The sequence below is a fragment of the Anastrepha ludens genome, chromosome 5 (assembly GCF_028408465.1).
Source record: "Anastrepha ludens isolate Willacy chromosome 5, idAnaLude1.1, whole genome shotgun sequence".
Classification (NCBI taxonomy): domain Eukaryota; kingdom Metazoa; phylum Arthropoda; class Insecta; order Diptera; family Tephritidae; genus Anastrepha; species Anastrepha ludens.
Window position 1 is genome coordinate 84,157,670 of NC_071501.1, and position 27,731 is coordinate 84,185,400.

Genomic DNA, 27,731 nt, shown 5'->3' on the forward strand with positions numbered 1-27,731 from the left:
ATGTTTGAATAGCTCAGCCGACAGTCCGTCGGCGCCCGCGGCTTTGTTGTTCTTTAGCCGTGATATTGCTATTCTCACCTCGTCATGGTCGGGTAACGGAACGATAGTTCCGTCGTCAACGATTGGGGTATCGGGATCTTCACATTCTCTATGACATGCGCAGCTGTCACTGTTTAACAGGTTCAAGAAGTGTTCCCTCCATAATTTAAGATTGCTCTGTACGTCAGTCACCAGATCGCCGTCTTTGTTCTTACAGGAAAAAGCCCCGGTCTTAAAACCTTCTGTAAGCCGCCGAACTTTCTGGTAGGATTTTCGGGCGTTGTTCCTATTGGCCAGCATCTCAAGCTCCTCGCACTCACGTATTTCGGCCTCTCGTTTCTTCTGTCGGATAATACGTCTCTCTTCCTTTTTCAGCTCTCTGTAGCGATCCCACATGGCTCGCGTTGCGCCCGATCGCAGCGTGGCTCTATAGGCGGCATCCTTTCTTTCTGCGGCAGCATGACATTCCTCGTCGTACCAATTGTTTTTTCGGGCTCGCCGGAATCCGATTTCTTCTTCGGCGGCGGTACGTAGAGAACGAGAAATGTTGCTCCATTGTTCGTGGATGCCGGTTTGTTGGGCAGTACTCTCTGAGAGCAGGAGTGAGAGTCGAGTGGCGAATCTTCTGACTGTCTGTTGTGATTGCAGCTTTTCGAGGTCGAACATTCTTTGCGTAGGTAGATGCACGTTTTTTGCTGCACAGAGGGGCGTGCGCAGTTTGGCTGCAACAAGGTAGTGATCCGAGTCAATGTTGGGTCCTCGGATCGTACGTACATCTAATACACTAGAAGCGTGTCTTCCATCTATCACAACATGATCGATCTGGTTTCGCGTTTTTCGATCAGGAGACAGCCAGGTAGCTTGGTGTATCTTTTTATGCTGGAATCTGGTGCTGCAGACTACCATGTTTCGGGCCCCGGCGAAGTCGATCAGCATCTGTCCGTTACCGGATGTTTCGTTGTGCAGGCTGGATTTTCCGACTGTGCGACCAAAATGGCGGGTCCCAAGCCCAGTGTACAACCAGCTATGCTGGGATGCTTCGCCTTCTCACGTTAGCTCACTCCCGAACGGGTGTTCGGAAGCTAACCAGAGGATACGTGGGCTAATCCCGGACGTTGTGAGCTGCTTGGGCCATATGTAGAAGAATCGTCATGGCCACTCCCAGGTGAATGGCGATCAGTAACTTTCCCCACTTGCGTGGACTTCTACACATGGAACCATCCTCCCAGGAATGATTATTCAAGGATCTGACAATTTGTTACATATGTATTAAACTATGTTGATGTAAATTTTTTTTTTAAATATTGAAAATTGACAAATTTATGTAAATAAACGTAACGAGTTAAAAAAATGACATGATCTGGTGACAGCGATACAGCAATGAATAATCATCTGAAATCAAAACACCAAAAATTTTATTAATCTACACAATAGTGGCTATCGTTGTACGTAAACGTTTTTTTTTTTTTTTTTTGACGAAATAGTGGTGATTTGAATTTCGATGTGTGTTTTTCAGCATTTTTATGATTTTCAATAGGCCCAAAAAAATATTTATTTTCAAAATTTTGAAAATCGGCTACGTACCACGATGGCCAATGCGATAACAAAAATTTTGAGTCAGTCTTCGAGAAATCTTTGCCAGCGTATCAAAAAAAGTCGTTTCGACAAAAACGCGTCTGAAATAAAGTATCGTATCGTAAGCGCTACGGGGCCGAACCGACGGAAGCTCACTAAAGTGCACAAAGAATCAGGAATAAAGCGAATTTCGCTTTAAAATTTTTACCACATTTTCTTGAGTAGTGTACTAACAATTTATACAAAAAAATTGTTTTTTTTTTTAATTTTCACAGTGGCGTTCCCCCTTAATGACAGAAAACTTTAAAAACAGAAAACAAAAAAATTTATGAAAAATCGACGTGATCTTTTAGCAACTCAAAATTTTTTGTTCTATTTTCAATCTCAGCTTTACAACTCGCGAAAATAGCATTACAAAAATCGTACGAGCAGCCGCCGTAAAATAAAAAAAAATCGAATAAAATGCGGAACAAAGTCATAGCACTTGGAAAAAAGTACAGTACAGTTTCAGGTTTTCCTTCCTTGAGAAATTAGCAAAAATCAGGGCGAGTGGTCACCGTAATTATAGATCCTCATTTATTTTAAAATCAGCTATAGCAAGTGAAAAAAGTCATCTATTTGTTTCAAAAAACGTTTTTATAATCTAATTTAGTGACGGGCAAGCTCAGCACGTTTGCACTGTGCAGCAGCGTGTGCTTCTGCGTGCTAAAAGTGCTAGGTGAAGGGGGATAACAAAGCACTAATTGAAGATTTACCTTTCGATGTGGACTTCGTCGATGGCTGACTCCTTTTCGATCTCGCTTCTGAATTTCAATTAAATTTTGATTATTGATTTTGAAAGAAAGTAACCTCGCCATAACCGAATGAATTGGAATTCTCCATTGGGAATTCACAAGAGAGAACGTAGGTGAAACACCAAAATTAAAAGAAAGCATTTTTCTAATAGCAGGCGCCCCTCGGCAGGCAATGGCAAACCTCCGAGTGTATTTCTGCCATGAAAAAGCTCCTCATAAAAATATTTGCCATTCGGAATCGGCTTAAAACTGTAGGTCCCTCCATTCATCATACCCCACTTACTAAGGGCGAAAAATTATAAGCGCGGAGTTTGGGTTTTAAACAGAGTGATCATATCTAAGATAACGGAATTCATATTACACGAATCTTCCTTGGTCAAACAAAGACAACATGGGATTTAATTAAACCAACTTGAAGTTGCTCTTCAAAAAGCGAGGCTTCAGTCAACTCAACAAACGCCTATTTGGACAGAGATGCAATTGCGGCGGGAAAATGAAAGTGAACTTAACCAGATACTGTTTGGTGATATGATAGATAACCGCGGGGTAAAACCCACCCCGACTGTGGGGGCTGTTTGGGGGATGTTAAAGTAGCTCATATCAGCTCAGTCGCCTTCCTTTCGCTGTATTCGTTTTCATTTTTCAGTTATCAATGCCCCTGAAGCATTGTTAATGCTCTAAACTTTTCCTTTTAATGTTTTACAGTAAAACCTCTCTTGGGCGGTCACTCACCGTCAGTTAGCTTTTGCCCATCAAAGAGAGTTGTCCACTCAAAAGAGGAAAACTTCTTTCGATACATAAGATTTGGTATAGAAAAAAATGTCCGCTCAATGGACACTGTTACACTGTACGAGTATACCATTTCCCTGCGCTCCTACTTAGTGTCGTCCTAAACGACAATCGCTCCTTACATATATAAGTTTAGCCCAATTCAATTATTGGAGTAGGTTCAAGCTTTCAAGTTGTAAGAGAAACCTGCTGGTTCTTTTTTGTACGCGAAGAAAAAAGGTGGACTCTGGGCGGACTGGGAACTGAACTTTGATCATTTTGAGATGTCATCTAATAACTTAACTCTACATTTGAACTAATTTTACAAAAATTTTAGTTCACTTGCACTCTTAACCAATTTAAGTGACATTCTAAGAAAATGATAGATTCATCGAATTTCATAAAACCAATGTGACAAAGTCCACTCTTGAACTTTAAAAACTTGTAAACAATTTTCTGTCTCTACTCCACTCCAATCCACTGCACTCTGCACTTCTACTTGTACTAATAACATTTTTCCTTCACTTCCTCTGCCTCTATTTTAGAATTGTCATCATCGCCTACAGGGTGTCGCTCAACTCGAGGAAGCCTTACGCAACACCGATACTCTGGCACAAGTTCAGCCTTGTCTTGATAGTTTGCTCCGCACACTACTCTCCTCCGAACGAAATCCAGATGTGGCAGAAGCAAAGCAACAACTACTAATCAATCTCATAACACGTTTGCCACTGGACAATTTGGAGGATCGCACAACACAAATAATGACCGGTCTATGTCGCCAAGGCGGCGCTGGCGCAAATCGAGTATGCAAAGCATTGATGCATCGACTGCCGACGGCGACAATTGTACTCAAATTATTATCGCAAGAATTTTTACATGCAAAGAGCTCAAGGGTAAGTGCAACAAGCGAAATCGTACAAGAAAACCAGCTGACCAACAAATGGTGGACTGCTGACCGCAGCTCTACTTTGAGAAATTATGAAATGTCTGTGCATATTAACAAGCTGGCCCAGTTGTGGCAACTTGTGCTCATTGTTGCTATTTATGTCGCTGTGCTGGCTTTGTATTTCTAGAATTGATGAACTTCCGTTCTTCTTTTGTACACTTTTTTGCATTTAATTTTGTTCACTTGATACTGTTATTATTTGCTACCGATTTTCTTTCTCTATCTCCCTCTCTCTCTCTTGCTTTTTCTCAACACAGTTCCGCGAACATGCGCTTCAAGTGGTCATGTACTCGCTGATGACCTTTCCCAGCACTTGCTTTGACACGGCCACCTGTGTCACACAGGCCACGTATGCCGCCTTGAATCGCAAGCGTCGCGTGCGTCAAGCCGCTTTAGATGTGCTCGCTATTTTGGGGCAGATTACCACTACACGCGCCGTACTCGATGTAGTGCAAAATATAGTATCTGCACGAGATGATGGCCCAGCTCTGCTGGCCGCTGTACGCACGCGACTCGCACGCAAACAAATGCCGCTCGTCAGTGCTGATGGACAGGTGCAATATGCGCTGCGCGTACCCTCGCCACATACGGCAGAGGCCGCGGATGCAGCTAGCGGGCAGATGGGTGCTGATATTGGTTGGATTGTGGCGGGTGTGGGTTCAGTGTCGCCGGGCACGTTAAAGCGGCGCACTTCTAGACGCAGCTTTCGATGTTTGCCGCCCCACAATACATCGGATGTCGATAGTATGGCTATGGGAACGCCGTGTGGAAAGTGAGTGGGATAATGATGGCGGATTAAGTTGGGATTTAGTTTATTAATTTGTTATTTTATTTATTGTATATTTAATTTCAGTTTTCGAAAGGGTGATGGGAGCAGCAGTCGGAGGCATGCTTTTCAGTCACCACCAGATGTTTATGATAACTTTAAGGAGTCCTCAGCAAGCAGTAATGTGAGTTTGAATATTATTTTGACATTTTATCAACTATTGAATAGCACAAAAGAAGGTTTGTACTTTGATCTCGAGTTCTTCTGTGCTCTTTCAAATGTGAGAATGGGTTTTTGTTTGCAGAAACTCTTATGAATTTTTGAAGAATATTTTGCAAATTTCTGCCCTTTGGAATTTTTACTTTGCACGTGAAAATTAAAAACAAACAAACAACATTTAATACATTTTTGTGAATTTAAAAAAAAATTAAAAACATAACAAAAAAAACAAAACATTTTATAATTTTTTTTTAATATAAACTTCCGGAAATTATTTTTTTCTATTTCTAAATTAATTCTAATTCACCCTGAAACATTTGTATATAACCTTACAAAACAAAAAATATTTTATAATAATTTTTTGCTCTATTTTATACATTTTTTTTAACGCTAATGCTTGCGGAAATCATTTTTTTCTACCTTGAAATTAATTCTCAATCATCCTGAAAAATTTCTATAAAACAAAAAAAAAAAATATTTTATAAATTTTTTTACTAATATATAATACTTCCGAAAATGACTTTTTTTCTACTTCTAAATCAATTGTCTCTCATCCTGAAAAATGTCTATAAAACTTTACAAAACAAAAAATATTTTAATATATATTTTTTTTATAAATTTTTTTTAACCATAATAATTCCGGAAGTAATTTGTTTCTACTTATAAATTAACTCTCACTCATCTTAAAAAATGACTGCAAAATTGAAAAATAAAAACAAAAAATATTTTTTAATTTTTTTGTTTTCTTTTTTTAACTATAATTCTTTCAAAAATAACTCTTTTTACTTCTAAATTAATTTACCTCATCCTGAAAAATGTCTGTAAAACTTAAAAAAACCAAAAAATATTTTATAATTTTTTTTTTTTAACTATAATACTTCCGGAAATTTTTTTTTCTAATTGTAAATTAATTCTCACTAGTCCTAAAAAAATTCCATAAAACTTAAAAAAAAAATTTTTTATTTTAATATTAAAATATTTTATATTTGTTTTTTCTCTTTTTTTTTGTAGTTATTCCGAAAATAACACTTTTCCTACTTCTTAATTAATTCTCACTCACCCTGATAAATTTCTATAAACTAAAACTGCTAAATCTCAATTACATTTTCATAGAAATTTCTTTAGTAACAAATAAACACAAAAATTTAATGATTAGTACCGCAATGAAATTAAAAATATATGTTTTTTAAGTTATTAAATATTCTTATTAGTGTTTATCATTGCTCCAATGAAATTGGGATATCATCAAAATAAAATTTCAGGCAAATGGTATTTTTTATTCCATTTTTTTTTTCAAATAAATGCCTACCCTAGATGTAAATTTCTTAACGCTAAAACTCACCAAATATTTTTCTTAATAAGGCAGATCAATTTGGAGGTATGGGATTTTAAATGGAAATAAAACAAGGAAAATGCAGATTAAGTAGGCAATCTTTATTATTTTTGGATAGAACCATTCATGACATTTATTGTTTAAAGACAATCTCTTTCAAATATTGGCCGCAACTGCGCCGTAATTCGACCATCCGTAAACACCAATTTTAAGTGACTCGCTGAAGGACTTCGATCGGTATCTTGTGAATAACTTTTGTAATGTTGGCTTCCAATTTTTCGATTGAAGCTGGTTTTTCCACAAAGACTTAGACTTCACATACCCCTACAAATAAAAGTCCAAAGGGGGGACATCACACGATCTTTTTGGTCAATCCACTGGTCCGAGACGAAAGCTAAAGTTAATCTGAATTCTGAGCCCATTTCATTTAGATGCTTATACCAAAAAATGTTTTTTTCATATCACTGCTTTCTTTATATTCATATAAGTTAAAAATATATTTCATGTGAAGATTCAATGTAAAGAAGTGGTTTTCTTCAGCTGCTGTTTCCAGCAAAATTGCACAGTTTGGCCGGAAGTCTAGTATCCTTAGGACCCTTTTCATGAAGTACCTTTGCAGTTTGTTGACCTCATCCGATAGTGTATAACCCCACATAGGATTGTATAGATCTACAGACAGCTTGAAAAAGTTTATATTTATTTATTTTAAAAATTTTAGTGTAACAAAGCGCAAGTTTGAAGTTGCTAGAAAATCTCGTTGATTTTTTGCAAGTGTCACCCTTGAAATTTTTGTTTATATGGAGAAGATAAGCAACAACGTCAAAGAAAAAAATTATAAAACATCAACGAAAATTTTGGGCTACTTCAAACTTTCATTTCAATATACGAAAATTGAGTGGACTTCAAAACTGCGTACCCTATTTTTTTTTTTGTTTTGTTAATTCTGAATAAAAATATTAAAATTTTAAGGAAAATTAGTCTATTTCTTATAAATATTGTACAAAGTGTGGATTATATATATATAATTGGCACGTACACCCTTTTTGGATGTTTGACCGAGCTCCTCCTCCTATTTGTGGTGTGCGTCTTGATGTTGTTCCACAAATGGAGGGACCTACAGTTTCAAGCCGACTCCGAACGGCAGATATTTTTATGAGGAGCTTTTTCATGGCAGAAATATACTCGGAGGTTTGCCATTGCCTGCCGAGGGGCGAGCGCTATTAGAAAAATATTTTTATTAATTTTGGTTTCACCGAGATTCGAACCAACGTTCTCTCTGTGAATTCCGAATGGTAATCACGCACCAACCCTTTCGGCAACGACGGCCGCCGTGTGGATTACCTGGCGGCAAAGTGTGGATTACCTGGATTAATTTGAAACCTGAATTAAAACAGTTTTTATTACAGAATTTATTATATTTTTTTTTTCAAAAAAATATTTTAAATAAAAAGCAAATAAATAAATAATCGAAGCTTGAGGAAATGCGGACTTTCTATATTTCTTTCTTTCGCGCGCTGTTTATGTACCACTTGGAGCAATTACCCCAGTTTCTCTCCAAGCAGGTCAATTGGCAAATATTCGTGCCACAACCATTAACAACAATTGTGACATAATTATTATCTCATTTATTTAGTTTCTCGTGACTTGACCATACCCAAACTGTTCCAATTCCAAGAGCGATTGACCTCATTTAAAAACGGAACGTTACATACATTTGTATAGCATTATAAATACCCTTATATAAATGTCTATGTTGGTAAACATACATACATACACAGATGTTTTTCAATATGAAATTGAGTTTGCGTTCACGAAAGGCTCATAAATATTTAATAATCGAAGTTACTTAGGGTATGTGGGCGGGCGTAAGGGTGGTGATATTTCATGATGGGTCACCGTATTTCTGATTGTTCTAAGAAATATTCTTTTCATGTGCATATGTATGTACGTACGTATGTCAACTAATTTAAACAAATTTTTTTTTTACTTTATAGTTTCTTTTTTATTTAAAACTTTATTCATTTCCTGTCAACGCGTGACAGAAAAATAAACGTTCAACAGTTGCACTGATTTGTTTTAAATTATTTGCATTTTGCAAATTGAAAGGAATATATGCAAAGGGGATAAGATTGGAGGTACTTTTCCCAATAGGGTTTTTTAATCACGCGGGATTACTGTCAAACCAAATAAATAATTTTTTTCTGTATTCATCGATATTTCATCATGAAAAGACTTGCGTCTCAACAACGTTTACAAATTGTAAATTGTATTATGATAATCGACGCTCTGTGAAAAGCGTTCTACGCACGCTCAGGCCAACCTATGGTGTTCAGCTATGAGACCCTTTTTTTTGTCAATAAGCGAAATTGCCGTATTTGAGTTCAAGAACAACTCGAAGCCATTCAAGAACAGCTATTGCATCCATTGAAAACAACAGTTTAGTGCCGCCTATGAGCTGGAGGAATCATCGGCCCACATTTCTTCAAAGACGAGGCTGGCGCCAATGTAACAGTGAATGGCGAACGCCATCGCGCAATGATACACACCAATTTTTGAACGCGGACGAAAGAAAATTGAAGCCGGTGATATCTACAACATTTGATGCCAACAAAACGGCAGCAGCGAAACAATGGATTCACTGTATCATCGTTTTGATGAACAATTTTTGTCACTCGTCTCGGACAAGTGGATTGGCCAACAAGATCGTGCAACTTTTATTTGTAGGGACATGTAAAGTCTACATGCTTTGTGGATAAACCAGTTTCGATTGAGGCATTGAAAGCCAAAATTACTGAAGTTATACACGAGATACCGATCGAAGTCCTCCAGGGAGTCATTCAAAATTGGTGTTTACGGATGACCGAATTACGGCGCAGTTGCGGCCAACATTTGAAAGGGACTATCTATCCAATCAATTTGAATTTTCGTTGTTTTATTACAATTTAAAATCCGATACCTTTATTTACTCGCCTCGTCAGAGTCAAAAAAAAAATACAAGTAATTATAATTTTATATATTATTAATTTCGATATTATTTCACGAATTTATCTGGATTTATTGGATTGTAAGAAGAGAGTTGCCTAAGTTCGAGCGAAATCAAACTTCAAACCGCCGTGACCGAATGACTTTTCGCGTGATTACTATAAACTATGAGTCTAAATAATCAAAAAATAAAAAGAAAAAGTGCAGGTCATGATAAAACTCCAAGCGCACAGAGACATCCTCTCTAATAAAGAGCCATACTTTTAAGATTCATGTCCTCAAAGCATAGCCGCTGGAATGTTTTCTGTGGTCGTGTCATCAAATGCAACGTGCCTTAGATAAGATTTTTTGCCAATTTTCATTAGAATTTATTTAGAATAACAAATATTTTTTGTTCCACTGTTCATTCACTGTTTCATTTAATGATACTTTAAAAATTAGTAGAAGTTTGAAATGGTTAGCCGTCCACCTGCCAAATAGAGTTTCGGGGATGATACCTTCTACTCTTAATAAGTGCATCGAAAGTATTGGATATAAACTATTAATTATCAAACTCTTTTGTCTGCTGCACTAATTACGTGTCATTAAAATTTGAGCTGGGTATTTAATGTCGTAATATTCTCCTGTGTTCACAAAACTGGCAATGAGATATATTTATGTAATTTGTTTTTTTTTTATAAAAAATATATAAAATATTTACAGGGCCCGCCATCTATCGTTACGGATTTGAACTAGGTATTATTTGAAGAATGGTAACACTTAGCTGTCATCTGATTTGACAGAAAATTAGTTTTATTCTTCCGCTGAACGAAAATGGTTGTGTGTACGCTCAAAGAACGCTGGGAAATATTGCGACATTACTTTGAAAACCATGGTAATGTTGCAGAATGTATACGAAAATTGCGTACGGCAATGGGAAGAAGAAAACCACCGAATGAAGCGTATGTGCGTTACTTGCTTTGACGCCGTTGGATTATTATCTTTGGGGTGCCGTCAAAGACCAGTGTTATGCCAACAAACCAGCAACAATTGATGCACTGAAGACCAACATACGCGATGTCATAGCTGAAATACAGCCGCATACAATAGAAAATGTGTTGAAAAATTGGACCGATCGTATGGGATGGTGCATGGCTAGCCGAGGCAGCCATATGAATGAAGTTGTGTTCCATCATTAACCGGAAGGATTGTACTTCAAAATAAAAAAAACAGTTTGGAAAAATATTGAGTAGTTTCTTTTTTATAGCATTTTTAATTCCGTAAAGTTATATGGCGGACCCTTTATTTCCGTTTTATTTACGTTTTTTTATAAAAATTATATAAATTGTTTACTTATTTTTATTTAATCTTTCTTAATGTATAACTTAATTGTTTATTTTTCATGTACCTTTGTGTACTTTTAATTTTTAATTTAATTAATATAAATTTTGTTTTTTTTTTCATTTAAAAAAATTTTTGAATTTCTTTATTTTTTTTTTTTAATATTTAAATTATTTATTTTAAATTTTTTAATAAAACATATAGTTCACACTACAACAAACTCATATAATCAAAAAACTGTAAACTTTTTTAAACAAAAAAAATATTGGTATATATTTATTAATTTTAGAAATCTGTAAGTTATTTATTTAATTTTTTTTAATAAAAAAATAAAAACAAGCTCATAGAATCAAATAACTGAAAATTGTTTTTAATGAAAAATGTTTATTATTTTTTTTTTTTGTTTTTACGTAAATTATTTAAATTATTTATTTAAGTTTTTTTAATAAAAAATGACTAAATTGTTTTTTAGTACACATGTTTGATTATATATATACATTTTTTTATAAAAAATATGAAAATTACTTATATAAGTTTTTTACTAAAAAATTTTTTATATTTTGTTTTATAAAAAATATGTAAATTATTTATTTAAATTTTTTTAATGTTCACAATTTTTTTTAGTTCACACTAAAACAAATTCATACTACGATGTAATTGAAAGTTCTAAAGTTTGTGCAAAATTAAAAACAAATTCTAAAACAATTCGTATATAAAATTTCAAATTACAAAAATTTCTGGGTATGCAGTTTTATAGCCCATTGAATTTTGTGAAAAATATATTTATATAATATAAGCCCTAAAAATATCAAATTCGATGAAGTCACAAATTTTTCTAAAAGTTTACATTACACTCGTTTACAAGTAATTAAATATTTATTTAACCCAGAGTTCGAAAATTTTCAAATATTTTTTTCTGTCCTATAATTTTCAAGATATCGTTAAATAACCGCATTCATTTGGATTCGGAATTTTCAAGGCTTAAAAATAGGCTTTTAAGTTTGATACTTGCTTATAGAATAATGAATGCTGTTGGTTGAAGTGGTGATTTTCCAAGAATCCAATTAGTGCTTCTGCACCATTTTGTTGTCACATACTCGCTATCAACCAGTTAGATGGCTTATTCCTTCACGCCCATAACCAGTCTGCGCGATTGATAAACCTTATAAGGTTGTTTACGTCTGTACCAGCCAACTCTTCGAGATCAGTCAGCTCTTCTCAAAATGCGTTTTGCCAAGGGTTAACATCCTCGTCTTCCATAGGCCAGACATTCACAGAGGAAGTGGAATATATTTCTTTCCTTTTGCTTCTTTTTTTGGCTGCTTGCTCTCCTATGGGTCAGAAGCCAGCCAATTAATGGGTTTTTCAGTAAGAGCGCTTCAACTTTTGAACTTTTTTGAATAAAACATAAACGGTTTGATTTTTTTAACTAATTTTTTTTTATTATCGAGTTTGAACATATACATTTAAGTATGAAATTCGATTTCTTTTGCATGACCAACGCGTGCACGTTTTACGAAGTCCAATCGTTGAACCCAATTTTCGACCACTCTTTTGCATAAATCGGCCCAAATTCCAGCATTCCAGCAATTTCGCGTTCAATATTGGCTCTGAGCTCACAAATCGTCGCCGGCTTGTTACTGTAGACCAATGACTTCACATAACCCCAAAACGGGACGGCTTGTTAAATGGACCGTAAAATGGCCGTAATGCTCTTAAAGTAATATAGCAGCAACAGAACGATTATTTTCATAAAAAATTTGCACGATTTGCAATCGTTGCTCAAGTGTGTAGCGTTCCATGATGAAATGTATACTAATGAAGTTTACAAATGACAAGCGAAAAATAAAAAATATTGCGCCGTTCGCCCTCCCTATCGGAAAAAAGTTGAAGCGCACCTATTGAATAACCCTATATTAAAATTTTTATTTTAATCATACATGTAAGTATATATGAGAACTTATACATTTCTCACAATACAGGTTTGGTTATGGGGTAGTTGGGCTGTACGACCAGCTCACTTAGACCTTACAGATCCGTTGTGATATCAATGTGTGGCACAGCAACCTCATTTATTTTTCTTTGTGAAACCATTTTATGGCTCTTATGAAGTGCAGAATTGGCCCCTCCTCTCGCCAGACAGTTCCGTATGAGAATTTTAAAAGTATCGACCTCAAAAACCTGCTCTAATTTTAGCTAAGGCTGGATAATTGCAAAGGCAACGCTCAACTGTTTCTTCCTCGTCTCTACAACTTCTGCAATATTCGTGGGAGAAAAAAACTAATCTCAAGGAATGCTAGCCAAATAGCCAATGATCGGTTATAAAGCTATGACCTTCACGATATCATCTCTTCAAAGCCTAAGCAGTTCCTTTTTCTCGTTCTTGTTCATATGCTACAACAGTAACCTACCTGTATCACATGTGCCTTATTCGCCTCTTGGATAATGTTGTTGTTGATTATTGGTTTGCTCGAGGCCATAGTATATCCAATATTGTTAATGTATTGTTTTCATTTCAAGTAGTGGAAGAGTAGTACCTTTCCTGGCTAACTTATCGGCTTTACAATTTCCCTCAATATCTCTGTGGCCAGGAACCGAAATAAGGCTGACTTCAAGGTCACTTCGACACTAATACCATTTAAAGCTGCCCGGCGGCATTCCTGTGCATCCTTTGATCTTAATGGTCAAGCATATGTTTATAATAGTTTTTGTTACTCACAATGCATATAAATCGAACATTTTCATAGCTTTGGGGGGAAAAATATATTTTTTCGAAACTTTGTAAATATCTTCAAAATATTTAATTTTAATGGAAAATAAGGTATAAGCAATATATAAAAAATGTAATTAACTTTAATCGGCTAGCGCTTTCTCTAGATATTCTAAAACCATTAATTGGCGATATGTCGAAACCTGCTGACAGAAAAAAAATTATGTGAATTTTCGGACTCAGCGAGTGGATTTAAATAGGAATTGAATGGTATTCATGCCCGGAGTTATGAAACTCGAAATAATCGCAACCCTTGCTAAACATAAGCGTAAAGAGTTTTCCTTGCACTCTGTCTTCAATTTTTCTATTAAATTAATTCAAACCCCGCATTAACTTTTGTTTTATTGAAATTCTCAAATCAAACACAACAGCCATATTTTTATACCGTTGCATATGAAACATTTATAATTGAAATCGTCTGTTTACTATCATCACTCGATAAAACTAAATCGAAAGCAGTGGGTAAAACGCCATCGGTTATTTTAAAACCCAACTCGTTTATAGAACAAACCCGCTGGGGAAATTCATGGAAATTTAAATTGCTCACGCCGCTTAATGTTGTGAGAGATAAGACATTTGTACGCCACACGCATACACACACACGTCTATAAACCCACCCACAGCAGTTCAAAGCGATTGTGCTCACACACACACACGCGAGTTGAAATCCATCCTAACACTTCACAGTCACACGAATGGAAAAACTGTTAACAAAGTGCTAAGCGCGTTACGTACTCACATACAAATATAATAATTTAAACTGCCGGCATGCAAAAACAAATAATACACATCAACTTATACGTACAAGTAAAATTTCTAATGGTTGAATGACTGTTTTTAAAAGCAGCTGATAGACAACTGACTGGCTAATTTGTTACAGGGGGATATCCATGCACACCAACATACATAGGCACTTACATATGTATATAGGTACTTATATAGAAATTTCTTACACATACTTGTGTTTGTTTATAAGCAGCTATACGCCATGCAACTGCTTAACTACGCCATGCCTACAGACAGCCAGTGTCAGTTCGACTTTTGTTGCCTGAGGTCTACAACGGGAATTCGCACGGATATTCGCAGCCACGGAAGCTTTGCAATAATAGCAGGAAAAGTTGTCGGCTTATGCATTTCTGTGTTTTTTGTTTATGTGTGTGTGTAGTTGTGTGCCGGTAAAGTGCAGGAATTTAAATTTCTATAAACTGCTGTTAAAGTGTAGCACAATAACAAATGGTTTTACCATTTGTGATTGATCCGAAATATAGTAGACGAAAAATGGTCGATATCTATCAAGCGTTTCCAATGTTCAATTTGGTGCCGGTGAATTTCAAAGCATGGGTGAGTGATGAAATTGCAAGTTGCAAGTAAAGAAATGTAGTGAAGTCGATGGAATTCCGCAGCTAAACTGACGCATTGAGCCTCTTCGAAAGTTAGCGGCTGTAAATAGCATTCAACAAAATAATTAAAAATATTTTTATGATAAGAAAACAAGTGATTGACGCTAGACTAACACAATTGGTTTATTAAGCGCCCAAAAGTATGCAATGAAATTCAGTTTTAATAAATTAATAAATAAGTCGTGTAGGCGCCTCCTACTGGGAGCATTCCAAGAGTGTTCAAAATTTATGAGTTTCGGATTGAGTCATAAGTAGCTCTTATAACTAGTAGAACGTGCGACTATTGATATGTTGTGAGTCGAAATAATGTAAAATAAATATAGTGACTCACAGCTTATTTGGTGCAGCCAAAAAAAATTATGAAAATATCAAATATATTTTATGATATTTACATTACAGAAAAAAATCTTATATTTTTTTATTGTTAAATAACATGTTTTATTTAATAATAAAACATAACAAAAAATGTTTCTTCATAAGAAAGATATGGCAAATTAAATTAATTCAGTTACAGTTTTGAGGTCACAGGTTAAATGATGCACTAAATTAAAATGATTCAAAAAACGTAAACACATTAACATTTCGATTTCATGATTACGGCTAATACTCGTATTTAGTGGGGTATCCCTTTTGATTCAGAACAGCTTTTAGTCGGGAATTCATAGATTCTACAAGTTTTGCTGTATAATCGGAACTAATTTTATCCCAGCTTATTTCTTTAGTGCCCATTTCAGATCAGAAGCATTAGAAATATGGTGGTTTCTAATTTTATGTTCCAGCACTGACCACAAATTCTCAACAACATTGAGATCTGGACTCTGTGCAGGTGTCTGCTCTACATGTGGGCAGTTCCAGATAAGCCAAGTTTTTACAATAACAGACGTATGCGTGGGATCGTTGTATTGGTAGCAATCCTAAATGCCCATTTTATCCGCACTTTCTACTAAATTATCTTTTAACAGATTCAGATACATCTCGTTATTCATGTTTCCTTCGATAAATGTTAAATTTCCGACGCCTGAATAGGATATGCAACCGCTTACCATCATACTGCCCCCGCCGTGTTTAACTGTAGAGCGCAAATTACATGGTTGAAGCGCGGTATTTGGTTTTCTCTAAACGCAGGACTTTCCATCAGACCTGAAAAGGTTAAATTTGCTTTCATCCGCGAAAACAATGGACTTCCAGTACGAAATGTCTTCGTTCAAAATTCTATGCTTGGTCTTCTATTACGAGTATTAATCAACGGCTTATTTGGGGCAGTTCTTCCACGAAAATTTTCTTCGCGCCGATTTGTACGAACAGTTTCAGGGTTACAGATCTTGCCTAAGTATTTTTCGACTTCGTTCATTGATTTTGGAGGCGAAACGTTTCTATAATGTGCTGGACAGTTGAGGAACTAATAGCAACAATTTCTGCCATTTTTAGTTGGCTTTTGCCCTCTTTATAATGACGAATAACGTCCTCCCTTTTTTTACGTTACGTTCTACGTTATCTTTTAACTGCATTTTAAGACTTAGTATTAGTAAAAATATTTATTTGGAAAGGAGCTACAGCTGATCTCAGGGAGCTCCTGTCAAAAAAAGACGTTTCGCGGTGCCCACTATATCTCTTAACTGGATCCTCTGAAATTAAAAACACAAACAGATTTCGTTAAAGTAATGTTAAATTTAGTAACTAATCGAAGGAATAAGCAAAATAAATTTTGTTTACCAAAATTTCTGTCTTAAATTGTTTATAAAAAAAATACGTTGGCGGTGGCATCATTAGCGTGTTGTTTTTGGCCAAAAAGTCGCGCACAAGCAACGATGTGTGAGCGGGGGCGTTATCGTGATGCAAGAGCCAATTTTTGTTCTTCCTCAAATCCGGGCGTTTCTGGCGGATTGCTTCACGCAAATTGCGCATAACTTGCAAATAATATTCCTTACTAACCGTTTTACCATGCGGCAAGAACTCATGATGCACAACGCCCCTGCAATCGAAGAAAACGGTAAGCAAAACTTTTACATTCGACCGAACTTGGCACGCTTTTTCGGTCTTGGTTCATGCGGTAGCTTCCATTGAGATAATTGAGCTTTGGTTTCCACGTTATAACCATAAACCCATGATTCATCACCAGGTATGACCCTCTAGAGCAAATTTGGGTCGTCACGGACACAGTCCAACATCTCATTAGCAGTGTTCATGCGATACTGCTTTTGGTCGAAATTGAGCAGTTTTGATAAGAATTTTGCGGCACCCGTCTCATTCCCAAATCATTGAAAACAATCGTATGGCACGAGCCAAACGATATGTCTAGGTCCTCAGCAACTTCTCTAACGATGATGCTACGATTGGTCAAATACCATTTTCTTCACTTCATCAATTTGTTCGTCTGTTGTTGAAGTGCTCGGGCATTCGGTACGCTTTTCGTCGTTCACATCTTCTCGGCCTTCTGAGAGCATTTTGTACCACCGATAAACGTTACTTTGGTCCAAAGTACTCGTAGCTTCTCCATGTGACACGACACAGTCAACATTCGGAATGCATCCGCGCACTTAATTTCGTTTTTCACATAAAATTGGCTACAGGTTCTTAGATCCATCTCTTTGAATAGGTAAAAATCGAAGACGAGCCGAAACAGGTGCAAGCAAAGCAGCTGTCAACAATTAACTGAACATTCGAAATTGCTGAACTCGTCGGCATGAGTGAGAGGCGTGAGTACCAACATATCGCCACAAAAAAATCGAAATTCGATTTACGTAACCTGCGAAAAATCAAAATTCGCGTTACTTTTTGAACACACCTCGTATTTGGAAATGGAAACTGCTAAAAATGGGAACCAAAAACCTGAAACTTGCTCTCAGAACTCTTTTTAGATAAAACCACAGTCTAAAAAGTATTAAAAATCAGCTATTTAAAGGAACTTTAGGGTGAAGCTAATAAAGTATTTTACATTACTAATACTACCACACGTCTTTTATTTTCAGAACGATTTGCATTCGCACAATTTTCAACATATTATTGGCAGTAATGTGCCATTGCACTATGGGCAAACGACTAAGAAATCAACGAACGGTAAGTAATGTTAAGAAAGTCGACGAAAGCTGCGGAATATTTAAGTTTACGCATTTGCATGGTGAATATAGAGGCTTTTTGTGTTTTTGTTTTTTTTTTTGTTTTTTTGTTTTTTATATTTTTTTTATATATATTTTTTTGTTTTTTTCCTCTCTTTTTTTGTACGGACGAACCCAAACGTTTACCATTTTATTTATTGTTATCAATATGCTAATGTATGTATGTATGTATGCATATTATCAGTAGTTTATCGATATTTTGATTTTCATTACCAACAAACAACCTTTCTTTACGAGCCTTTAATGCACAGACCTCATTTTTGGCCCATTTATGCGCGTTGCCTCTTTTGGGTTGTTTATTATGACGTTGACCTAACAACGCCCGCATAAATACATACAAATGTATGTTGGCACAGAAATACATGCACACATACGTACATATGTATGTGCGCCCGTGAATGTCAGCCGTCATTCATAACAATGCAATTTGGTTTCTTTTCTTTTTTTGTTTCTGTTTTTTCATGCCTTGCTTAAGTATTTGAATATTTATTTCTACTCACGCACACACGAAACCTCATTTTATATTAGTTTCTCCTTTCTCTACTCGCCCCATAGCTGATTATGGCAACTATATGGCTGGCCGTCGACTGGTTGCTAAATCCTGCTCAGACTCCTCCATGGAAGGCAGGAGCTCTGATAGCACCTACACAAGCAGCAGCGGTGGTTGCGGCGGCGGCGGCGGCGGCTGTGGTAGCGGAGGCGGTGACGCTGACGATAAGTCTAACTGCAAGGGTAGCGTTGGTGGCAGCACAGCGGCCAATGATAGCTGCACGGGCATTAGCGGCCGCTTCACCCGTCAGACTGTAAATTCACGGTAATTTGCATTAAATTTGCACGAACTCGAGCTCGTTTAACCTTATTTACTTCTCGCTTATATGCGGACACGCCCACCATAAACACATTTGCAGTTTCCCAACGATGGATCGTATGGATATGAATACCACCTACATGCGCGCTCACAAGCCAAACACCTACCACCACCACGCGGGCATGGGCGCCTATGCGCAACTACAACAACAGCAAATCAATATGAGTTCAACGTATCCGAAAATTAACTACGGCTTGGCCGCACAACAGCAGCAGCAGCAACAACAACAGCAACAACAGCGTAGAAGATCGCAGCAACAGCAACAGCAGCAGCAGCAGCATCAAAGGCAAACACAGCCGTCATCGTTGGCACAACCGGTTGTGGTTGGAACGCGCGCTATGCAGACTGCGCGCGGCGTTGGTGTTGGTGGCGGTGGCCCCTTTGCTCCAGGTTTGATTGATTGTTTAATTGTATTTTCTGCATGCAACTGACAGTAGCTTTGCTTTTTGTGTATAGAAAATTTCCGTACTGCCGAAAATTCTCCAAAGGAGCATAGCAATAAAAATAGCAACACTGGAATACACAACAGTAACGCGAATTTGGATGGCACCTACACGATTTACACAGGCATAGATAATGGCGGTGCCACGCCCGCTGCACAGGCAACAGCAAGAAGCAATCAGCAGCAACAGCAACATGCACACCAACAACAATATTTGAATGCCATGTCCACAACAGCAGCAACAAATGGACGTCGCTTTTTCAATGTGGAAAAGTTAGCAAAGCAAAGGTGAGTTCAGTTGTGTTGGGGTATTTGTAAAAAAACACACAAACCATTTGAGTACGTGAGTGCATTTGTACTCACTCACACTTACACTCCAGCAAGCATGCGCTAATATGCACACATGCATACATAATTGAGATTACGCCAGTGTGCGCTGAAGTAGTTAGCTGCGCTTTAAGTGCAACACAAACTTTGTCAGCAGGCATTGCTGGTTTTTGTTGTCCGTGCAGATTTCTGCAAGATAATTAAAAACTTTTGAACTATGAAGTTCAGGGAAGCAACGCCCTTTTAGTAGCAATTTCACATCAACTTCTTCCATTTGCTATTAGCAACTTTGCGGTTCCATTAACTCTTAAACTTGTTGCATACCTCGAGGCACTTACTGGAAAGTTCTTTTGTGGGAAGGAAGCCAAATTATAGTAGAAATTGAATAAATAAATATAAAATGAGTATATGAAATGAAGTAACCACTTGAAAAGCATCAAATACGAAGGTCGTTTGCAAAGTCCGCGCAAAGTCAGAGAGATGGCACCACTGGCGCATATTGAGGTTATGTTTAGTTAGTAGCATCTCTTGGAAGAACACCACGTTTCAGCCAGATCGATTTATTTCTTTGTATTTGGCATTCGTTTGAATCGAGGAAGTCGAGTGATTTGGATTTTTCAACACGACAGCGTACCAGCTCACGCCTTAGCAGTTATGGTCGCAAAGTTAATGGAAATAGGAAAGTCATTTCACAGCCCCTATATTCTCCAGTCTTGGCGTCCTCGGATCACTCGGCCTACTATTTGTTCTCCAATTTGCAGAAATGGTTGGCGGGAAAAAGATTTTGTTCAAACGAGAAGGTGATTGCAGAAACGAATGGCTATTTTTCAGACGTGGGCAAATCCTATTATTCGAAAAGGATCCACAACCTAGAACAGAGTTGAACGTAGTCTATGAGCCTAAAAGGAGACTATGTCGAAAAATAAAAACGTTCACCCCAAACAATTAAGTAGGTTTTATTATGCCACAGACTTTTCAAATGACCCTCGTAAGTCAAAGGAAACTACTTAGGGATATTCACGCCGAGTTAGTTTGTGATGATAAAAGCAGCCTCTGCTAGCAGCAGTCGTCACTCTGTAAGTACTAGCAAACTTTCTGCTAGTTAAATAAAAGTTATCGACAAGCAACTAAATTGGCACCTGAATGTAGAGGACAGAGTAAGGAAAGCTGCTGTAGCTCTATTCTCATGCAAAAGGCAATAGGACGCAGGTAAGGTCTTTCTCCGTAGAACAATTACTGGGTGTATAGAACCGTTAGTAGACCTGCCCTCCTTGATGGGATTATGGTCTGGTGGTGGCTTTCCACAAGACAACGATTAGAAACAGGGTTCAGAAAGTTCAACATATGACGCTTATACGTATCAGCGGTGCTCTTAGAACTCCACCATCTGATGCTCTGCATACTCTTTTCTATTTACCTCCCCTAGACTTGGTTGGTAAACAGAATGCAGGTGACACTGCAGCTCGGCTTGCCGCAACTAATCAATATGGCGATTTAGATGTTGAACACTCGGCCATTACATTAGGTTTGGGTCCAACCAATCCCATTCACTATTGCTTGAATGCACCCTACTTTAATAGGTTATTTCGTGCTAGAATTCCAGCTAGAAGTGAGTGGGTTGACAATATACCTGGTCGTAAAAACTGCCTACGCTTCTTTACTGATGGCTAGACGATAATGTTGGCTTTAGTGTCTACCATAAGAATCCAAAAGTAAGCGTTTCAGCTTGTCTTCCGAACCACTGTAGCTGAAATTCTAGCCAGTAATGAGGTAGCTGTCTGGCTAGGCAAAAATGTGACTACTTTTTAAGAAGTCTATAATTACTCCGATAGCCAAGCGGCGATGAAGTATCTGGAATGCCGGGCACCTATTAACGAGGTGGCGGAATATTTCCGTATCCATTTTATATGGGTGTTATGGAATAGTTACATACAGGGGCTTGCAAGACAAATAAAATACTACTCGCCTCCCTCTTGATACAGGTTGGCGCAAGAATCGTGCTACAAAAACAAAACGTAATAACTTTTTTTCTAATCAATGTATTTAACTTTTTGTTTTTTTATTGTATAGATAATTCAATTTTATTTTATGTAAGTAATTAGTTTTGAAAATAATAGAACGTAAATGACCTCCATGCTCATTCACGCATATGCGACACCTGATGAGAAAATTGTTCATTGCGCACTGAAGGGTTGAAGGCGGGATCGCCTCAATTATTGTTGTGATGGACTGCTTCAATTCAGTCAAATTACTTGGTTTTGTTTTACACACCTCTTGTTTGAGATAACCCCATAAAAAAAAATCTGGTGCAGTGAGGTCAGGTGACCTTGGGGGCCAGCGGAAAGTGGAATTTCTGGATATCAATTTATTTCTAAATTTTCGTTGGAGCTCCTCCATAACCGGTCTGGCTATATGTGCAGTTGCTCCATCTTGCTGGAACCAAATGCTGTTAAAAGGGATACGTCTTCGCCGCAGTTCTGGATAAAAAAACTCCTTCAACATGTTTAAATAACGGTCCCCATTTACAGTCGCTGTTACACCGTTTTCTTCGAAGAAGTATGGCCCGACAATGCACCTTGATGAAACTGCGCACCACACTGTGACTCGTCCTGGGTGCAGCTCCATCTCATGGAGTATTTGCGGATTTGATTGACTCCATATACGGCAATTTTGCTTGTTTACATTGCCGTTTAGATCAAAATGGGCCTCATCAGACATAAACAAACAATTTATGAAGTTGTTGTCTTCTTCGGCCATTTCAATAATTTTTTGGCAAAATTCCAGGCGAATAGGCAAATCCAGAGGGTTTAATTTGCTTGTGATTTGAACTTTGTACGGAAACAAGTTTAAGTCATCATGAACTATCCGCTGCAATGACCGTCTGCTAACTCCAATTTGCGCCGACAAGTTACGAGTCGAAACTCTTGGATTTGCCTGAATTGACGATGCTACAGCCGCGATTGTGGCTTCGACCCGAACATGGGGATCTCGATGGTACGATCTGCGTGCGATGCTTCCAGATTCAGCAAACATGTTCACCAGCCTCATAATGGTCCATCTGCTCGGGGGAGTGCCGCCAAACTCCCGCCTAAATTCCCTTTGGACGGAAATGATGGACTGCAAAGCATGGTACCGCTGCACTATCCAAATCCTCTTTTCGGTATCCCAAGCCTCCATTTTTTGTAAATCTAAATACTAATATGCAAAATAAAAAAAAAAAAGCCGATTACTCTCACAGAAAAAAAGTTATTACGTTTTGTTTTTGTAGCACGATTCGTGCGCCACCCTGTATAATGATTCTACATATAGCCCTCTCTTAAACTATAAACTGCGTGGTGCACGTAGCAGTACCACTTCGGCCAACACGAGATGGGTTGATAGTTGACATGTAATGCTATAAATAGAATTTGGCCAAAATGGGACGTCAGGCGCCAATCGGTCAAGGAAACCCGTATCCATGTTAGTTGCTTTGATCACGGCCACGGTCTCCTAGGTCGACATGCCCAAAGATTGAAAGTACTTCAATTCAACTAGTGCTGAAGCTACAAGAATGAGGGGAGGAAGAGTCTATCAGACATCTTCTCTGTCCCGCGTGGCATTTAACTAGCTGTAGATACTTTGGCTCCACACTCTTGAGTGATACTGATGACCTTAGTGATATATGTAAGTATCAGCCAGATCAATGAGTTTGCACTTAAAAGAAAATCGTACAACGAGAGTTAGCAGATAAACTGCTACTGTGGTAACGGCAGCGGTCTAAGTGAGTTGGTCTAGACGCCGACTGCCACTTTTACCTTCCTACCTACCTATGTAATACACGATGCTATTAATTCTCTATTCGTACCAAGGCGCATTCATTCAAGGTGGTGGCACTAGATCAACAACACAGTTCTGTACGTTCGATTGTCAAAGCAAAGTATTGAGAAACTAGGAAATAAATAATGAATTCATTCGCCTTGTTTCATTCTGAGCTGATAGCCACACGAAAGAAACAACAACAACTCAACTGTTTTACCAACACCACCTTTAATATAGTGTGCCACTTAAGATAATATATTTTCTTTTAAGCTACAAAAAAAAAGCAATTACTTTTAATTTTTAGTCTTATCTTATTACAACGAAAATAAACATACTGAAATATTTGCGTCAATAAAAGTCTACGTACTATTAATTTCTTGCGCTGTCTGGCGCCAGCGTTCTTCTTAGAAATAACGGGAATTTTTGAAAAATGTGTGCAGTACTGGGTAAATTCATTATAGTTGGCGTGTTTTGCTGGAGCTGGACAAAATATTCGTTTTTATAGACAAAATGCCTCGAAAAGAGTTATCGCTCGATGATCGTGGAAAGATCCTGCATCTCCACACAAAGGAGCAAAAATCTTATGCAGAGATAGCTAAGATTATGGGTAGAAGCAAATCCACTATGCAGACTGTCATTGGGCGATTCAAATACGAAGCGCGTATTAAAAATAACAAAAGATCCGGCCGGCCACCTGCACTCTCCGATCGTGACAAACGCGCAATAAAGCATCTGGTAGACAAGGACCCGCTTTGTAGCGCAGTGCAGATTGCATCAGAGCTAGATCGCAACATTGACCAGGAGTCCGTAGAGCGATAAAAACATTTAACTTTAGGTCCTACACACCTCGCAGGTAGCCGCACGTACATTTTATTAATAGGAGGAAGCGCTTAGAGTTTACCAAAGGGTATGTGGGCAAACCGGCGGCCGCCGTAGCCGAATGGGTTGGTGCGTGATTACCATTCGGAATTCACCGAGAGGTCGTTAGTTCGAATCTCGGTGAAGGCAAAATTAATAAAAACATTTTTCTAATAGCGGTCGCCCCTCGGCAGGCAATGGCAAACCTCCGAGTGTATTTCTGCCATGAAAAAGCTCTTCATAAAAATATCTGCCGTTCGGAGTCGGCTTGAAACTGTAGGTCCCTCCATTTGTGGAACAACATCAAGACGCACACCACAAATAGGAGGAGGAGCTCGGCCAAACACCTAACGGAAGTGTACGCGCCAATTATTTATTTATTTATTTATGTGGGCAAACCAATTGACTTCTGGCGAAAAGTCATCTTCTCAGATGAGTCGAAGTACAATATTTTTGGCTCAGACGGGCGTCTCCGCGTATGGAGGAGACCAGGAGAAGCCCTAAATCCAAAAAATACCATAAAAACCGTAAAACACGGCGGCGGAGATATTATGGTTTGGGGCTGCATGGCTGCAGCAGGAGTCGGAAATTTGGAATTTATCGGCGGAGTGATGGACCAAAACGTGTATATTGAAATTTGAAAAAAATATGAAGATCAGCGCCGAATTGCGAATCGGTTCCGATTTCTATTTTCAGCAAGACAACGACCCTAAACACAAAGCAACGAAGACCAGGCTGTACCTCGCGTACAACACTCCTCTCGATTTGGGGATGCTACCACAGAGCCCGGATATCAATCCGATTGAACACGTATGGAATATGGTGGAAAAAAATAAGAAAGCACCACATAAGCACCACATAAGGACCGGTCGAATGGCCGCCGCGCTCGTGTGATTTGACGCCTCTAGACTATTTTCTTTGGGGTTATGTGAAGTCATTGGTCTACAGTAACATGCCGGCGACGATTTGTGAGCTCAGAGCCAATACTGAACGCGAAATTGCTGGAATTTCGACCGATTTATGCAAAAGAGTGGTTGAAAATTAGGTTCAACGATTGGACTTCGTTAAACGTGCACGCGGTGGTCATGCAAGAGAAATCGAATTTCATACTTAAATGTATAGGTTTAAACTCGATAATAAAAAAAAATTAGTTAAAAAAGTCAAACCGTTTGTGTTTTATTCAAAAAAAAGTTGAAGCGCTCTTACTGAAAAACGCTTTATATGACAACATAGAATATCTTGGTGGATGAAAAGCGCGGCCAAGCACCTAATAAAGGACGTCGCGCTCATCATTTACAATTTGGTATTCGGTAATACTTTCCTTCTGTTTTGGTTTTGTAAAATTTGCCAAATACCGATGAAACTAATTTCGAACTATCGAGGTGGCAAACCTGATAAAATTATTATGGAGCTCGATTTTCTATCAGCTGTTTCTTATCCACATATTTGTTCCCGAATATTTTCCCCTAATGGGTGCTTACACCCAAGGCGAGTCTATTAAAGAGGATAGGAGCAGACCAGCTGATTTGTTTTTTTTTTTATTCTTTCGCCGATTACATTCGGATGTCGGCACAAAATTAAATTATGGAACGTATTATTTACACTCAAATTTGTATTTGAAAATTGAGTGCTTGAATAAAAATATTGTAATACAAGTCTAAGCTGGTCTAGAGCTAAAAAAAATTAAAAAAACAACAATCTAATGGATAAGTTTCATTTTATTGAAGTTTTTATTTATTTTTCAAATTGAAAATTTAGATGAATTCAAAGACCTTTTATAAATAAAGGGTTTTCCAATAAGAGGTGTTATTCCGGTAATCAATGGTTTCATTGCTTGTGTGGCACGTAGCGCCGTTTTATTCAAAATAAACGTTGTCCAGATCAATCCATCAAACCATCCAATTCCGGCCATGAAAAATCGTTAATCATCTCTCAATAGCGCAATCCATTCAACGTAACTGTTGCTCCAGCTTCATTTTGGAAAAAGTAAGATCCAACGACTCCGCCGCACCAAACAGTCACACGTTGACGATAGAGAGGCTTTTCAACAATAGCTCTTGGATTTTCTGAGTCCCAGATTCGACAAATTTGCTTGCTGACGAAGCCACCGGGGAGGAAATGGGCCTCATGACTCAAAATGATTTTCCGATGGAATTCCGCATAACTTTCATGCATTTCAACGACCCAAACAGCAATAACACGACGTTGTTGGTGATCGGCCGGCTTGAGTTCTTGTGTTAACTGGACTTTATAAGCCTTAAGACCCAAATCTTTATGCAAAATACGGTGTAATGACGTTTGTGGAATGCCTAATTCCAAAGAACGACGAGGAGTGCACAAACTTGGATTTTCTTCAACACTTTCGGCTACAATAGCAATATTTTCGGCTGTTCTTGAGCGACGTGCGCGGGTTTTATTCTTCACATCACTAACTTGTCCCAACAGCTCGCAGCTTTTCACCAATTTCTGTATTGCGGTCCGACAAGGTGCTTCGCGATGACCCAAAAATGTTTAAGTTTTACGAACCATCTCTGTCAAATTTTCGCCATTTTTATAGTGAATTTTAATCAATGCAATGCGTTGGTTAAGCGTGTATCGTTCCATTTTTATTAATGGCGTAGTTTTACTGGTCAAATGACGGATCCAAAAGTGGCATCTACCGAAATAGCGGACTATTCAAAATAACATCTGTTATTGGAAAACCCTTTAAATAAAATAATAACAAAATTGCGCAATTTGTTTTGAATAAATAAATCACTTCTTTGTTTTCTACTTTGACGTGACATTCTACTGCGCAAAATGTTGTTGTTGGCCTATTGCCAGCACCTTCAATGAATTCGCCTTGGATGGTAGTCACACACCGCCGTCATTCGACTATGGCTGTCGCCCTTATTCCCTAATGCTAAAGTATAAAAATTAGTTTATTTTGGTATGTGTGTTTTCTTTTATTTATTTATTTATTTTTTTTTGCTGAAAAAATTAAATTGCTAATATGGCGTGATCGGGTAAAAAAATACTTTTAAGGTTAGAGAAGTGAATAAGAGCTGCCCATTATATGGTATAATATTTTCTTGTTTTGGAATGAGTAAACTGAGCTGTAAGTAGTAACTGTAGAACTTTTTGTTTTCTTTTAACTAGTGCTGATTGTCCAATCTACTTATAGTTTTACAGAAAATACCGTTTATAAAAGTTGTTCCATTTATAAAAATTGAAGCTTTAATAAGTTGATGTTTTTTTTTGGTCTTAAAATATTCTTAAAAAAAAAAGTTAAAAAAATTGTGAAAGAAATACATATTGCGGTGTAAAGAACCAGAATCAAAAGGTCATAAGTAACTTAGCCGAAGCGGTCAGGTGGTTTCCATCCTCAAACACTTAGCCTTTTGGCAGACTCTATGCAAACAAATCATTCT

The 27,731-nt window shown here is 37.6% G+C and overlaps 1 protein-coding gene across 1 annotated transcript in view; it reads left to right on the top strand.

Moving 5' to 3' along the window:
• The window catches only part of LOC128862889 (uncharacterized), a 96,499-nt gene that overhangs the window by 27,006 nt on the left and 41,762 nt on the right, over nt 1-27,731 (top strand). The window contains exons 2-8 of the mRNA XM_054101694.1: nt 3,722-4,069; nt 4,380-4,894; nt 4,976-5,072; nt 17,882-17,969; nt 18,584-18,842; nt 18,937-19,286; nt 19,353-19,626. Coding sequence (XP_053957669.1) covers nt 3,722-4,069; nt 4,380-4,894; nt 4,976-5,072; nt 17,882-17,969; nt 18,584-18,842; nt 18,937-19,286; nt 19,353-19,626 — 1,931 coding nt within the window. The remainder of the gene's footprint in view (nt 1-3,721; nt 4,070-4,379; nt 4,895-4,975; nt 5,073-17,881; nt 17,970-18,583; nt 18,843-18,936; nt 19,287-19,352; nt 19,627-27,731) is intronic.